The 16,460-nt window shown below is 38.4% G+C and overlaps 1 protein-coding gene across 2 annotated transcripts; it reads left to right on the top strand.

The window, feature by feature from the left end:
• The first annotated feature begins 743 nt into the window (after positions 1-743).
• GEM (GTP binding protein overexpressed in skeletal muscle) lies at positions 744-16,248 on the top strand. Of its 2 annotated transcripts, none has more exons than XM_074269509.1 (5): positions 744-960; positions 2,792-3,131; positions 10,117-10,193; positions 10,951-11,155; positions 14,782-16,248. In XM_074269509.1, the coding sequence occupies exons 2-5, from the start codon at positions 2,801-2,803 to the stop codon at positions 15,057-15,059; spliced, it is 891 nt and encodes a 296-aa protein (XP_074125610.1). In that variant the 5' UTR covers positions 744-960; positions 2,792-2,800; the 3' UTR covers positions 15,060-16,248. The 2 variants fall into 2 exon arrangements, with proteins under 2 accessions (XP_074125610.1, XP_074125602.1); XM_074269501.1 differs by having other exon boundaries at positions 829-960; positions 10,120-10,193.
• Positions 16,249-16,460: the final 212 nt, after the last annotated feature.

Consider the following 16,460-nt stretch of genomic DNA (forward strand, 5'->3'; position numbering starts at 1 on the left):
CTTGTAACTGATTGTGGGGATTTGGCATCTGGGGAGGTGGGCAGAGGCAAGTAGGGAGGGTCGGGGAATTTACCACAATCTGTTTTGATACCTCATTGTTTCCTCCCCTAAAAGGACCCATTGAATCTCGGTGACTCCCCTTCTCCCTCCTTTTCTCCTCCTCTGCAGAAGGAGGAGAGAATCACAAGTAGCTGGCCGGCTGGGACCACTTTTTGTCTTGGGCCTAAGAAGGGGTAAAACGAGGCACGAGGCTGTTTGCTCCAGGAGAAGATGCTGCTAAAATAAACGCTTCCCTTCTCCCTTCTCCTCGTCTCCCCTTTTCCAGGTGGCTGCAGATTCATGATTCGGAGGCTGGATGTTCTAGCGCCAAGGGCTGATCGATGCTGTCGTGACAAAGCAGAATGAATGGATCCCCAGCTCCCCTTTGCAAATCAACCCCGAACCTTTGCGTATCCTTCATCTGGGCAGCTCTCGAGTACACTGCCGGGAAAGACGATTAAGTGACACTTGGAGTATTTTTCCATTTTCTTGTTTTCACCTTGTAAAAAAAAAAAAAAAAAAAAAAAAAAGTCACAGGATCTGCTTCCCTGGCACTCTGGAAAAGCGGGTGGAGGTTTGGGGAAGGAGGGGGAAAGAAAAATCATATGACTGCAAGTAACTGATTTTGTGTGAGCTGGGAGCGTCTGCAACTTTGGACTCTTCTGCATACCCGTTTCCTCCCAGCGGGGGGCCGCCCGCTCTGTGGCCAGGGCAGTGACGTCACGGAAAAGCCCTGTCTGATCAGATGTGCTTAATATAAACCTGGGGGAGCCGAGCAACGGCTGGAGAGAGGCAGCCAGTGGGAAGGAGTTTACTCCAGCAGAGCGGTCCGCCCGTCTGCGCTCGCTCGCTCCTCGCTCCAACGAGAACAGGAGGTTCCCCGGGATCCCGCGGCCGCCTGAAAAGGACTGGGAAAGTCAGGTAGTGTGTGTGAACAGGTCTGCGTGAGCGCTGGGGGGCTAGGCTGGAACGCGGGCTTTTCTCCAGGGGCAGAGTCCTCTGCAGCGAGGGGACGGGGATGGAGGGACGCACGGGCTGGGAGCGGTAAATGCGGCGCCCTCAGTCACTCAGAACTTCTTTCTAAGTAGTGAAAAGTGGTCTCAGTCCCGATCTAGGCTCGGGATGCGCAGAAAAGGAAGGACCCCAAGATGAGATAAGGGCAGTTCTCCTTTTGGAAGGATGAAGAAGGATACTGTTACCATTTCTCCAGGCAGACAGCCGGAGGGATGGCGGCCGTGAGGAGGGCTTGTACCCCCCCATCCCCGTCACTTTGAATCACTTTCCTTAGGGGCCATTGAGCATCTTATTTGGGGACTGATACGCGTCTAGTCATTTCTTTCATATGTTTCTTGCTCCCGAGAATGTTTTTTTGCCAAGAAAAAATATAAATGCTCCACTTCGGGTACCAACTGAGTTCGTAAAACTCCAGGAAAGAAGGAGCCCTGATGTGGTAGCCTAGAAGCCGGAGCTGGTAGAGGGTTGTAGAGCCGAGAAGGGATTTGGGGAGTCATCTAGTCCCGCGCCTTCATGTCACGGGTGATAAAACTCAGATCAGAGCAGAGATGTGATTTGCCCCAAGGTCACAGAGCTGGTAAGATGAGGGGAGATTTGAAAGCCATCCAAGTCCCACACCATCCAGTGCTTCGGCATGTTTTTCTGATGCCCAACAGTCCATTTTTTAAAAATTGAGACTTCCAGAAGATTACAAAGCTCAGTTAAAGGAATGGAAAAATGCAACAGGACTCAGTAAAAAGAGATGTGCACAGGCATTCCCCATGCAAGTCTGATAGGTTTGGAAGTAGCTGAGTGCAAGTTTAATGCCAGGATAGTGAGCATCAGAGTGGGGTGTGTATATGTGTGTGTGTGTGAGCATCAGAGTGGGATGTGTGTGTGTGTGTGTGTGTGTGTGTGTGTGTGTGTGTTTAAGGCATACCAGTGAGCAGATGGCAATGCCGAGGCATAAACTTTAAGGAGAAAAAAAAATCAATAGTAGTCACAGCAGCTGGAGAGCATCAAGGCAATGTGACTAAACATGGTAGTTCTAATGTATATACTGCTCAAGTGGAGGGACAATGATGTCATTGCCACTGGTTTCCAACCAAAGCAAAGCAGGGTGATGGATAGGCCAGCGTAATTAAGTGCAGAGTGAGTTGGAAAGATAACCTGGGCTCTGGTCTGCTGCTCCTCAGAACCACTCATTTGTGAATTTAAATGGAGATGGCTTTTTTTTTTTTTTTTTTTTTTTTTAGTGTGTTTATGACTTTAACATCTTTAGGTTCAACTCTCAGTATCAGCACTCAAGAGCTAGAAGCAGCTTTACAATTTGATGCCAGAGGATTTGAGATTTTGAGATATTGAGAATTGAATAATTTGAGAATTACTTGAGCTCTCTAGATCTTATTTTTTTCACCCATAAAACTATAAAACTAGTGGTTTAGTTATATATGAGTACTGTCTCTCAAGTACTGCCTGCTTTTTTAAAATTTATGACCTATCTGGGGATTGCTCATCTCTTTGTGATCCCTATGTGATGGTGTCTTTTCCCTTCTTTAGAAACAGAACCTAGAGCTGTTTCACTGCTTGAAGTAGATTAGAAATTCTATTCCTAGGAGTGCGACTGAGCAATTTGCACTTGGACCACCAAGAGCTGAGGGTATCTTGTGTCTTGGGGATATGCATTTCATTTTATGAAAAAAAAAAAACAAAGCCCCCAAAATATAATCCTGGTGTCCTGTTTTTGTTTGCTCCCTAGGAACCAACAATGACTCTGAACAATGTCACCATGCGCCGCAGCAGTACAGCCCTACAGGCACAACAACAGCGCTGGAGCATCCCTGCAGATGGGAGGCACCTGATGGTCCAGAAAGACCCTCATCCATACAACAATCGCAACCGATACTCTATGAATCCAGAAGACTATTACCGGAGAAGCTGGTCATCTGACTCCACAGATTCTGTTATCTCCTCTGAGTCTGGAAATACATATCACCGAGTGGTGCTAATTGGGGAACATGGTGTGGGCAAGTCTACTCTGGCCAACATCTTTGCAGGTGTACCTGACAGCATGGACAGTGACTGTGAGGTGCTGGGAGGTAGGTAGCTAACTGTTGAACTGTCTCTAGTCAGCAGGCCATAGTAGCACTAACATCACAACAAAATGGCGGAGCTATTTATCAGTAAAGTTTAGAATTGAAATAATACATTCTTGACACTAATAGGTTTGTGAAAGCCACAAGTCTCTTGTTCAAGCCCTGTGATGGACCAGGAAGAATAAAATAATCATTGACAAAGATCAAACTCTTCTGAATCTTGTCCAGAGAGAGGAATGCTTAGATCCCAAGGCTAAGCAAAATAGAGAAGTGAGGTATATACCCAAATGAGATACATAAGTATATATACCTATAGTGAGGTATAGTTCCATGCCATAAACCAAGAGCATGGAATCCTATTTCTACTTTTCATAACTGTGTGACCCTTGACCAAGTTCTTTGGTCACTCATTGCCTTAGATATTAAAGGGATGATTTCAGTTTTTATGTTGGAAAAATCCATGTGCATGCCTCGGAGAGAGAATATCTTTCTTTCTAGGAGGCCAAGTAGAAGGAAAAGTACAGCATTGTTCTTACTGTTATACCTTTTTTTTTTTTTTTTTTAAACACAATCAGAGTGGATTGATAAGTTCATTTTGGTCAGAAACCAAGTAATGGGATCACCCAGAATCCAGAGGTTCTCAAAAATTGTTCAGTGTGGAGCATAGAAAGTATATTACCAGCTTTATTTTTGCTCTTGAAAATGAGGTATAGCACCATGGCAAGAGGAAGACAATGAGCAGCCTCAAGAACTGTAGTGGTGAGGAACAGCTAGGTGGTGCAGTAGAGAGAGCACCAGCCCTGAAGTCAGGAGAACCTGAGTTCAAATGTGGTTTCAGACACTTAACACTTCCTAGCTGTGTGACCTGGGCAAGTCGCTTAACCCCAGTTGCCTCATGGGGAAAAAAGAAAAGAATTGTAGTAGTGAGATGCTTGATTGGCTTTGAAATGGAAAATAAAAATAATAAAAACAGTCAGCAAACATATATTAAGTACCTTTTATAATATTTGGCTTTAAGATGCTTGAAGTTTAATGGGAGATAATAAGAGTGAAAAGCTAGGTAGAGGAGGTGTTGTGGTAATGGCGGTGAGAGTGTGATAATGGTAGTGAGAGGATGATGAAATCCTATAACTGGGGAGGGAAAACTGTCTGATGGGGTCTTGCAAAATGATGAGTTTCTAGAGATCGTGAAGTTCATGAAAATAACCAGGAGGTGAGAAGTGATGATGTGAAGTTCCTGAGAACCTTCTGCAAACGGTGGTGGATCAGTAGTGCTACACAAATATATACAGTACTTTTTAAGTGTTTAAAGCATTTGTACATGTATAACAGGTACATGAATCCCTCTTTATTTGCTAATCATAGCATCTTGCTCTGAGTGATAATTAATGACAATGGCACTTTAAAAATAATAGTAATTGACATTTTAGGGATGCAGTGGATAGAATCCTGGGTCTAGAGTCAGGAAAACTTGAATTCAGGTCCAATTTCAGACACTTCTTAGTTGTGTGTCTCTGATCAAGTCACTTAATCTGTCTGCTTCAGTTTCCTCAACTATAAAATGGGGTGCATAATAACATCTATCTTGAAAGATTGTTGTGAGGAGTGAGATATTTCTAAAATGCTTAATATAATATCTGGCATACAGTAGGTGCCTAATAAATGCTCAGTTTTTTCCTTCTTGGCTTCCCTTCCCTTCCCTTCCCTTCCCTTCCCTTCCCTTCCCTTCCCTTCCCTTCCCTTTCCTTTCCTTTCCTTTTTCCTTTCTTTTACTTTTTCCTTCCCTTCCCTTCCCTTCCCTTCCCTTCCCTTCCCTTCCCTTCCCTTCCCTTCCCTTCCCTTCCCTTTACTTTTTCCTTCCCTTTCCTTCCCTTCCCTTCCCCTTCCTTCCTTCCTTCCTTCCTTTCTTCCTGGAATTTTTGGCTGACAGCCATGTAACCCAATGGATGATCAGATCCATGCTCTCTTTACTGAAACAAATTGTTAAGGCTGCTAAGTTTTAAATAAATAATAAAGGACTTTATTCATTATTTCTACAATAGAAGGATTGTAGATAAATAAATAGTAAAGACAAGTCAGGAAAATCAGTGTTCTTTCTGAAAGAAGGAAATAGAAACTGCTTCATGCCAGGGATCTTCTTCCTTGTTTTACAAAGGTGTAGGATGTGGGTATGCCTAAAAGAGGAGCTATTTAGTTCCACCTAGCAAGCTGGTCACATTCTCACATATTCCATTATTAGGCTGCAAGCTTCATGAAGGCAGGGGATTTATCTTTTCTAATCTCTGTGGTTAGAACTTTACTCAGTACTCTAAGTTCAATTTGTTGGATTGATATTACACAAACTGGGTAATAATTTCAGACTTAGATTGGACTTCTGGAAATTAGGATATACCTTTTTTTTTTTTTTTTTTTTTTTTTTTAAATCTACACCTGTGATTTCATTGGCTAACGGCACTCCCATTGAGGAAACTCCCTCTCCTAAGTCAAGTTAACAACTATTCTGCAATTCAAAGTACATTGAGGATGTGCCAGAGTTGGGACTTGACCCAAGGTTTTTCTGACTTTGGAGTCTGATTTCTAAATTCCATGCCACATTATTACTCCAGTACCACATGTCCACATGATAATAGCCTGCTTTGTCTAGTGCTTATACATCACAGTATCTGGCATTCTGTAGGAACTTAATAAATGCTTCTTGGCTGGTTGTTTTGCACTCTTTCAAGTACTTTCAGACCTCTATATTTCTCAGAATATCAACTCAATAAGATAGGCAAAAAATTAGTCTGCTCATTGGGGTTGGGAGAGGTTGACTTCTAGGGTCCCTTCCAATTCCAAGACACTATGATTAATTTCATCAGTGTGTGGTATCGTGAGTCAGACTGTTAAAAAGACACTTCATTCATGGATTAGGAAAGAGAGATTAAATGTTATGTGGGGGTTACTTCTTTGAAGAGTATAAGATATACTGGAAACCTGTTAGATTGCATGATGTAACTTATCTTGATTTTATCTTCAAGGATAGAAGCCTTAGAAATAAAATAGTTCAGAAGATGGGGGAGTGCAAGGGAATATAATGAATTCAGTTTTAGGCATTCATTCATACATTTCATCTATCAACTAGCATTTAAAAGGCATCTACTACTTGAAATATAATAGTAGAATAATTCCTTTTTTGTGGGGAGAAAACATATAAATATAAGAAAAGATATCATGGATGACTAAAAATCGGCTTCACCCAGATAATTAAAAATTATAACATAGAAAGATTAGTTTAAACCTTTTTATCCGGCTACTCACTCTAGCCCTTCCTCAGAAAAAGAAAATTAATTTTCTTCTTGCCTCCCTCTTTTCTTTCCCAATAGGAAGAGCAAAACATAAGAGAGGAGTAAATTCCTGGATAATTAAGAGTTCTCAGAACCTAATTATAAAGATCATCAATAAGTAGCTTGCACTTTTGTGGCATTTTGTTTTCCAAAATACTAAGGTAACACAAATATTATTGGACCCATTTTCCAGATAAGGAAAATGTGCCTCAGGGATTTGAAATGGCTTATCCAAAGTCACATAACTAATATGAATTTGAAGCCAAGTCTCTCTTGATTGCAAGTTTCAGTGCTTTTTCCATGTCACTACAACATTCTTGGAGTGCCCAAGGATGCTGTGAAGTCCATGTATGACCTCAGATCTCCTCATCTAACCCACTATATATCTCACTGACCTGTTATTTCAAACTCACAATTATCTGGAGGCAGAGATTTGACTGTGACAACCCCATGAAAAATTATCTTTTTGTGTGGTGTTATTCAATACATTTGGATTCTTTGTCCCTTGGAGATAAATTCCTGGACCCTTTCCTCCCCCCAAAATCTTTGGCTTTGCCTCTTTCCCCCTCCCCCTCCCCAATTCCTGGTACTTGTTTCAGTCAGCACGCAGGTCACCTTGTGCCTTGGTCCCCAGGTTTCCTGATTTCCCCACTGATTCTCATTTCCAGAGAAGTCCATGTTGAAAGTGTGTGCAAAGAACAACTTCTGAATTTAGGGAGGGGCCTAAAAGAAAAAATAAAAAACTTCTCCTAGGGAACTGGCTACTTTGACTCTTGACAAGGAGAGTGATTAATCCTAATAACCCTAATATCTGGTGCTGTCTCCTTAAGTTAAAATCTTGAAGTTCTGTAGATTCAGGGTAATGGTTTTGTTTTTAAAGTTTGCTGTTGAATTCAAGAGGTTCTACCCACAAGTACTTAAAATAAAAGTGACTATATCCTACTGAAATCTTACTCCTCCTGAATATTCGGGCAATGATACATATGACATGAATAAAGAATTTTTAATCCAGCCTATGAGAGGGATCATACTCAGGATGGGAAAAGACATAAACACATATGGAAGTGGGGAGGCTGAGCATAAACACACATGGTGGCCACAATCAACAGACAGCCTTCCCCATCCATATGCTGCTTCTTTTTTGTCTCCTCTTTGTGTGTAACTTCAAGATGAAGGGATTATAAATAGGCAGAGAGATGTTCCTATGTACTTACTATGTACCTTACTAGATAGGGTTGGATTTGGGCCTGGATTTACGATTTCATTGATTTAGGGAACTCCCTTTGAGCTTATGTACTCCCTGACACTAGTTGTGTAATCCTGGGCAAGTCACTTAAACCCTTTTTCCCTCAGTTTCCTCTTTTGTAAAATGAACTAGAAAAGGGAATGACAAACCAAGATTCCTTTGCCAAAAAATCTCCAAATGGGGTCATGAGGAATTGAAAGTGACTGAAATGATTGCATACCACTCCCACCCCTAAAAGGATCTTAGGAACCTGCATGGGTTCCCAAACTATACTTTGAGAACATCTGGCCTAGAGCATTAAGAATTAAAGTGACCAGTCACAAAGTCAGTATGTGTCAGATATGAGAATTAAACCCAGGTCTTTCTGTCTTTGAGACTGACTTTCTTGCTACTACCATGATTAATGTATATGTATATGTGTGTGTATGTGTGTGTGTGTGTGTGTACATATAGACACACACATATATAGATATATATATCTTTATATACATAATATATATGTATATACGTGTGTGTATATGGAGCCACATATATATGGGTTTGTGTGTATGTGTGTGAAACAAAGAGAGAGCACCTGGTTCATTTCCTTTCCCTGATAGAATTTGTTCATAACAAGGCTCCTAGGATAGACATATTAATTCCTTGATTTAATAGGAAAGAAGATCTTTATGACCAAGTATCAAAATCCAGAGGCAAGAAATATCAGAATAAAGGGAAAGACATTTTAAGTGGGCCTAGATGTGTGACAATGGATGGAAGAACTTCCTGCAAAATCTTGTCTTTCCTTGGTCTTTTGCTTAATTTTTCCTTTCTGCTCTCTGCCCAACTGTTCTCCTGGACTCTAACTATGTTTGCACATTGTACTCACCCTTCACCCACAAACAATTTCAGAGCAAGGGAGGGGAAGGAAAGTTTCCATTACCAAACAGAGCTGGAGCTGCTACTTCTTCTGTACTTCAATGGTAAAATAAGCTCTGTATATTCCTGGAGAATTAATTATGTTTTTCAAAAATGGGATTTAAAAAAAAACCTGGACAAACCACTATAAAGGACTGGAGATCTTTCTCTCATTTTCCCTTTTCAGAAGAAGAGAACTAGGGATGGTATGTAGAACTCAAGTCCCAGCATCACAAAGAAATATGGCCCTCATGGTAATAAGGAATGACTACAAATCATAACTGATTGACTATAAAGTGAGGATAAAAGTTTTTGTATATGGCTAAAGGAAGTTAGTTGCCCTCTTTTGTAGATACAGGAATGTTTAATAATTCCTTGTGCACAACGGTCATTGGCTCTGAGCCAGGGAGGTTTAGAAAGTGCTTCCTGCAGATAATGTTCAAGCTCCATAAAATATCTGCATTTGTTCAAGCTGTACATGGCTTGTGAGTGAAAGTGGTCCATGTGCTGCTATGCCATGACTTAAATCATTCATGTGTACTGGATAAACAATTTTAGTAGGATCCCTACCTAGAATTACTAAAATGTGTTATCCTATCAGGGTATGGTAGTGATGTAGTATTTAATATTTAGGGCTTGAAGTCAGGAAGACCAACCTTTCTGAATTAAAATCTGGCCTCAGACACTTACTAGGTGTGTCACCCTGGACAAGTCACTTAGCCCTGTTTGCCTCAGTTTCATCATCTGTAAAATGAGCTGGAGAAAGGAAACATTCCAGTCTCTCTGCCAAGAAAACCCCAAATGGACTCATGAAGAATTGGAAATAACCCCAAATGACTGAACAATAGCAAACAGTGTGGTACAAGGGGAAAAGCCTTGGATTTACTTCCTTTGCCAATTGTTCCTTGAGTGACCTTGGTTAAACTTCTAACACTCTCTGGGCTTCCATTTTAAGTAAGAGATGGGGCAGGACTGGACACAATAACTTCTATGGTGTTTCGTGCTCTGAGCAGATTAATGAGAGGTTTCATAGTGCAGGGGAAAATATGCTGGATCTCAGGTTGGAAAACCTGATTTCAAATGTCAGCTCTGCTACTTACTATGACCGTGGGCATTTGTACTTACCTGTATGGGACTCCAAATAATAGCTAGCATTTATAGAGTGATTTAAAGTTTGCAAAATATTTTAAATACATTATCTTATTTGATCTTTAAAACAAGTACGCAAAGTAGATGTCTTTGTTGTTCCTATTTTACAAATGAGGAAAACAAGGGTATCAGAGATTAAGTGACTTGCCCAATGTCATACAACCAGTAAATGTCTTAGGCAGGATTTGGACTCAGGTCTTCTTGTCATATTAAAATTTCATTATCTGTTAAAGTCAGGGATTGGACTATTTGGCTTTTAAGTTTCCTTCCATCTCTTAGTCTATTATTCCATGATTCTTAGCCACAGCCCTCCTATCCAAGAGCATCCACTTCTTGGTTTTTATCTTTAATATAATTTTTGTTTTCCTTCTAGAAGATACCTATGAACGAACACTAATTGTTGATGGGGAAAGTGCAACCATCATCTTATTGGACATGTGGGAAAATAAGGTATGTGGCTCCAATTAATACTTGTCTCCAGTCCTAAAGAAAGCGGCTTTTCATAAGCAAGGGTCTGAACCACAAAAAAGTTCCAGTCGCTTAAAATTATACTTAGTAAAAATTTTTATTTTGTCATTGGTAAGAAAACCATCATTTGCAGAAGGCAGTAGACATTTAAAACTTCCTAGCTGTGTGACCTTGGGCAAGTCACTCAACCCCAACTGCCTCAGTAAAATAAATAAATAAAAAATTTAAAAAGAATAAACATTTAATTAATGCCTATTGATTTTTTATTTGTTATAATTTTTTAATTAATTTTTTTCTATTAACAAGCATTTATTTTCTATACTTTTCATTTCTTCTAGAAAACAAAAAGACATATAATACCTTTATAACAAATGTGCATCGTCAAGCAAAACAAATTCCTACATTGTCTGGGTTCAAAAATATGTCTCATCCTTCAAATTTAATTAATTATCCTCTACCAAAAGCATTCTTTATCATTGGTACTCTGGCATGATGGTTAGTCATTGTGTTGATTAGAGTTCTTAAATCTCAAATTTATTCAGTTTTACAATGTTATTATTATATAAATTATTCTCCTGGTTTTATTAATTTTACTCCCTATCAGTTCAAATAAATTTTCCCAGTTTTCTCTGAAACCATACTCTTTGTCATTCCTTATGACGCAATGAAATATTATCACATTCATATGCCAACCATGATTGATGTGGGTTGTCCCTGAAAGTATTTCTCATTCTACCAGGGGGAAAACGAATGGCTCCAAGACCATTGTATGCAGGTGGGAGATGCGTACTTGATTGTCTACTCCATCACTGACAGAGCAAGTTTTGAGAAGGCATCTGAGCTTCGAATTCAGCTTCGCCGCGCTCGCCAAACAGAAGACATTCCCATTATTTTAGTTGGAAACAAAAGTGACCTGGTACGGTGCCGTGAAGTCTCTGTGTCAGGTATGTGTAGTTATGCAAATGATATAGCCTCTTGATGCCTTCTTTTCTAGGGTTAGTTTCTCTACTGCCTATAACTGAAGATCTGAAGTAGAGTTCCAGAGAGGTCCTAGTTATGGATTCATTTACGTTGTGATTCATTTATGTTGTTAATGCTGCTCCCTCTCCTCTTCCCTCTTCTCTCTCTCTGTTTCTCTTTCTCTCTCTGTCTCTGTCTCTCTCTGTCTTTATTTCTCTGTTTCTCTCTGTTTCTGTCTCTGTCTTTCTCACTGTCTCTGTCTCTGTTTCTTTTTGTGTCCCCATCTCTGTCTCTCTCTTTCTCTCCCTCTTTTTCTTTCTCCCTCTCTCTGTCTTTGTCTCTCCAGAGAATAGTATACTTTTGAGTTAGGAAGTATGCTTTGAGTTAGAAAGACCTGAATTCAAATATTATCTCTGATACTTATTAATTATGTGACCCTCGGCAAATCATTAAACATTTAGGCCTAAGTTTCCTCATCTGTTAAATGAAAGTGTTGGATTCAATGATATCAAAAGTCCCTTCTAGCTATGAATCCATGAGCCTTTCCCTATTAATTGCAATGTATGCCTTTGAAAAACAGCTGGAGCAGAGGGCTCCGGTCTTGGTAAATCTTAGAGGTTTATTCTGGTAATTAACAAATTTCGTCATAACTATTACAAACCCCAATTGTCCAAATATTTCTGTCAAAAGTTCTATGAGATTTCTATAAAGAAAATCTTTACTGGTGGCACAGTGTCACACCCTGTAGGTATATTAAAGCTTCAGTGAAATGAAAAGTAACTTTCCTACATGCAAGAAAATGTTAGATTAAAATTATGAGAAGCAGAATTTGGGCAGAGAGTGGTTGCTTGATGAGACACTTCTTTGTTTCTGGGCCCTGTGGTTATGTACATTACTTGGGAGGTATTTAAAACTTTAGACTAATCAGACTCAAATAAGTCAGTGTAATTTGGGCATTTTTTATTGAGAAAGAACTGATTCATTTTGGTTATATAGCTATCAGGATACATAAATGATTTTAGGATCCCTGAGATGAGTTATTAATCTAATATAGAATTAGCTATTGGCTAATGTTTGAAAAGGAAAATTGAAGACAACATGATTATGCTTCCCTGTAAGAAAATCCGATATTCAATGGTCTACATTTACAAGTCAGTTAGTGTCACACAATTATAAAAGAAAGTTTACACTAAAAAAGAATGTCATTTCTTTTTTTAATTTTTGGGAAAACATAGATAATCAATAAAATAATTTCTTTAAATTGTAAAGTCACTTGGCAAATAATGGCTAGAAAGAAGATGAGAAAGTGGTGTTATCTTTGTTACCATTGTGGTTGGAGTTGGATGTAGTAGGGCAGAATGTGGGCTGTGATAGACAATAACTACTTCAGAATCTAGAAATATTTGAAAGAAGATGGCTTTCTTAACTAGCTGCTCTTTTGCCATGACCTTTGCCAAGGAAGTCCTTCAGCAAGGAACACATCATTAGCTAGCTCTCATTGGATAGCTTTTCACTGCCTGCAGGCCCTGCATATTTCACAGAGGAATTTTTCTCTTTAAGCTTAGGGTCTGAAATAAACCTTATTACGAAAGATGATTGTAGTTTGAAATGAGGTTTAGATTATAACATTTTAAAAACTCATGTAGCAAAAATGAAATATTGACACAAAAAAAGAAATGTAGCAAATTGAATTATTCTTGTGTATAAGGTGTATTTTAGAAGTAACTTGTAAAGTTTTTAGAATTTGAAAGTAAAATTTTCATACAATGGGTTGACTTACTACCAGACTGCTGCTTAATTCTATAAGATCATTTCCTAGGCAAAAGTATTCAATTCATTATCAGGATATTTATGGCAAATTTAAATAGTATTCATATATATTTAAAATAATATTTTATCCAACCATTATAGAGAGCAATTTGGAACTATGTCCAAAGGGCTATAAAACTGTGCATACCCTGTGATCCAGCAGTATCACTACTGGATCTATATCCCAAAGAAATCATAAAAGAGTGAAAAGGACCCACATATGCAAAAATGTTTGTAGCAGCTCTTTCTGTGGTGACCTTTAAGTGGAAAATGAGTAGGCGCCCATCATTTGGGGAATGGCTGGATAAGTTATATGGTATATGAAAGTAATGGAATACTATTGTTCTATAAAAAATGATGAGCAAGCTGATTTTAGGAAGACCTGAAAAGATTTACATGAACTGATGCTGAGCAAAACGAGCAGAACCGTGGATACATTATACACAGTAACAGCAAGATTGTACAATGATCAACTATGAAAGACTTGGTTCTTCTCAGTGGTGCAGTGATACAAGGCAATCCCAATAGACTCTGGATGGCAATTGCCATCCACATCCAAGGAGACATTTTTGGACATTGAATGGATATCAATATGTGCTATGTTCACTTTTTTCTTTCTCCTTTAATTTTTTCTCTCTTGTGGTTTTTTCCTTTTGTTCTGATTTTTCTTATCATACTTCATAAGAAAATATTTATTTAAAAAAAGACTGTATATGGATAACCAAAAATATTTTTTGGAAAAATAAAAATTAACAAAAGGAAAAAAATAATATTTTATATATATTACTTGGATAGATTTGTGATTTTATCATCTGTATGGCCCTATCTCTTACTAGGACTTGTTGCCATTTTTCCAGTGTGATCCATATTAAAGTCCTACCATAAATGCTCCATATAGAGATTTACACAGTGCTCTAGTTTTTAAAAACTTCTTGGTTGGTGGAGAAGGGTGGCTGCTGATGTACCACTGGAAATGTCCAATTTAATACAAAGCAGTGCACTTTTTTTTTTTTTTTTACATATTATTCATCTTGAATTCTCAAAGCAACCCTCCTTAGTAGAGAAGGCCAAATATTACTGTAGCTATTTTGAATAGAAAAAACTGAATTGGAACAGAATTCTTTCTGAGGGTCACACAATTTCTTTGTTATAGATTTTAAATTTGAAGTGATGACTTCTGATTTCCAAGGCTCTTTCTGCAAGACTATTTGCTTCAATCTATGCATTGGGAGAATGTGCCTCATTATAGTTTAAGGGATATGCTCTATTATGAATGATGAAAATCCACATCTGTGGCAATTTCAGAATGAAAAGAAGCCAAGGTTGCTTATCTACTTATAACCCTCAGAAGTCTAAGTCCAATCATAGAAGATGATGAGGATGATGATAACTCACATTTATATAGTACCTTAAGGTTTGCAGACCATGTTATTTATGTTATCTTGTTTGACCCTCATAAACACCCCTGTGAGGATTACTATCATCCTTTATAATAATATTATTACTATAATTATATAACATAAATATATAATATAAATAACATATTAATGTTATTAACAACAATAATATATATAATATATAATAACATTATAATATAAATATATGTATAAATAATATAATAATATTATTATTATTATTACAGATAAGGAAATAAAAGTCAGTTGACATGCTCAGGGTCACACAGTTCATAACTGAGAGTCATGAATTGGACTCAGGGCTTCCCTAGATTTCCCTAGATCCCTCAGCTTTTTGGGAAGATTAGCAGATCTGGCTTCATGAATTTTCTCCTTTTTTCTTACAGAAGGGAGAGCGTGTGCAGTAGTTTTTGATTGCAAGTTCATTGAGACTTCAGCTGCAGTTCAGCACAACGTGAAGGAGCTGTTTGAAGGCATTGTCCGGCAAGTGCGTCTAAGGCGGGATAGCAAGGAGAAGAATGAGAGAAGACTGGCGTACCAGAAGAGGAGAGAGAGCATCCCCAAGAAAGCCCGCCGGTTCTGGGGCAAGATAGTGGCCAAGAATAACAAGAACATGGCCTTCAAGCTGAAATCCAAATCTTGCCACGACCTCTCTGTGCTTTAGAAGCTTACATCTCCCCAAGATGTCCTCCTTTATGGACATTGTTAAAGTCCATTGGGACCAATAGTCAATCTACATTAGATTGGATGCTTACTCATTGTTAGACTTGGTGTCCCCATTGCAGTTGGGAATTGGCAACGTGCAACACAGTGCATGGGAAATAAGAGGTCTTTGTTGCTTTTCAGTGTTTATTCACAGGAAAAGGCTTGTCTTCACTATTTGAATCCAACCAGATTGACCGGAGGACAAGTTTTGCTGTTGTTATGTTTTTTCTTTTCTCTTTTTGATAACAGCAGAATTTAAAAATAATGGAACACGTAGGATAAGAAGATTTTTTTGTTAACATAACTTTATTCAGTGCTCTGCCCAGTGAATTTGAAGCCAATAGGCCTCAGCCTATATAGTGCAGCCTTCTGAGGGTTATTCAGGATGGGGAAATTTTTCCTTCCCCCTCAGAGGAATGGCCTCCCAGTCAAACTCAGAGGTGCCTTGGTTATTAACGCTTTATAGAGTTACAACTGGAGTGCTGACCTCATTACTATGATATTATTGTTCTTTGGTAAAGCTGTGAAAAGAAGTGACTGACCTCACTGGAAACTGAACCCAGAAATCAGTTTTGTTAAGTGCCCGCAGCTAGAAATCTGCCGTAATGTAGACTAGGTAAATGATATATGTACCTACCCCTCCTATGATGTCAAAGATTATATATCCTTGAGTATGTAGCTTACCTTTTTGTTGTATATTGTTGTTGATTTAGGAGAAATCCTTTTAACCAAGTTCTCCTTCAAGTCAAAATACTCTTTAGAATGATTGTCTTTTGTTGCCACGGAGCCATTAAAAAAAAAAAAAAATCAGATCTTTAAAAAAAAGTCTGATTATTGCAATCAGGAGCGCAAATGCCAAATGTCTGAATATAAGTAGTGGTCTGAGCTTTTATAAAACATTTCTCTGTGCCCATGTACTTCTGGTACTTGGCAATGGCCCTTGTGTATGTCACAGCTATGCCATATTTATTATTATTATTATTCTGCAGAAAGAATAAACATTTTAATATTTGATAGCGTGTATTTATGAACAGATTTCTTAATGGGAAAAATGTTGATTTTTATTACTGTTTTCTATCTTTTTCAGAATATGCCAGTTTTTACGTACATGTCTTGTAATAAAAGAAATAAAAAAAGTTTGAAAAAAATCCTTAATGTTTTTCCTCCCTAAATGAGATGGGCATGATTGCTGTTTATAGATCTCTGAAAGCCAGAACATTCAAAAGACACTTATCTATTATTACTTCATATTACAGACAGCAACAGCAACAACAGCATGAACATAATTGGGTTTAAAGAGTATTCCCATCATCTATAACCCAGAGACTGGGAATTATAGTAATACAAAGATATTTTTAGG

Source organism: Sminthopsis crassicaudata, chromosome 1 (genome assembly GCF_048593235.1).
Source record: "Sminthopsis crassicaudata isolate SCR6 chromosome 1, ASM4859323v1, whole genome shotgun sequence".
Classification (NCBI taxonomy): Eukaryota; Metazoa; Chordata; class Mammalia; order Dasyuromorphia; family Dasyuridae; genus Sminthopsis; species Sminthopsis crassicaudata.

Bases quoted from the DNA above. Each gene is read 5' to 3' on its own strand.
- GEM (XM_074269509.1), top strand. From the start codon at position 2,801: ATGACTCTGAACAATGTCACCATGCGCCGCAGCAGTACAGCCCTACAG. The intron at 3,132-10,116 runs GTAGGTAGCTAA...TTTTCCTTCTAG, and splicing joins TGACTGTGAGGTGCTGGGAG to AAGATACCTATGAACGAACA. The intron at 10,194-10,950 runs GTATGTGGCTCC...TCATTCTACCAG, and splicing joins TGGACATGTGGGAAAATAAG to GGGGAAAACGAATGGCTCCA.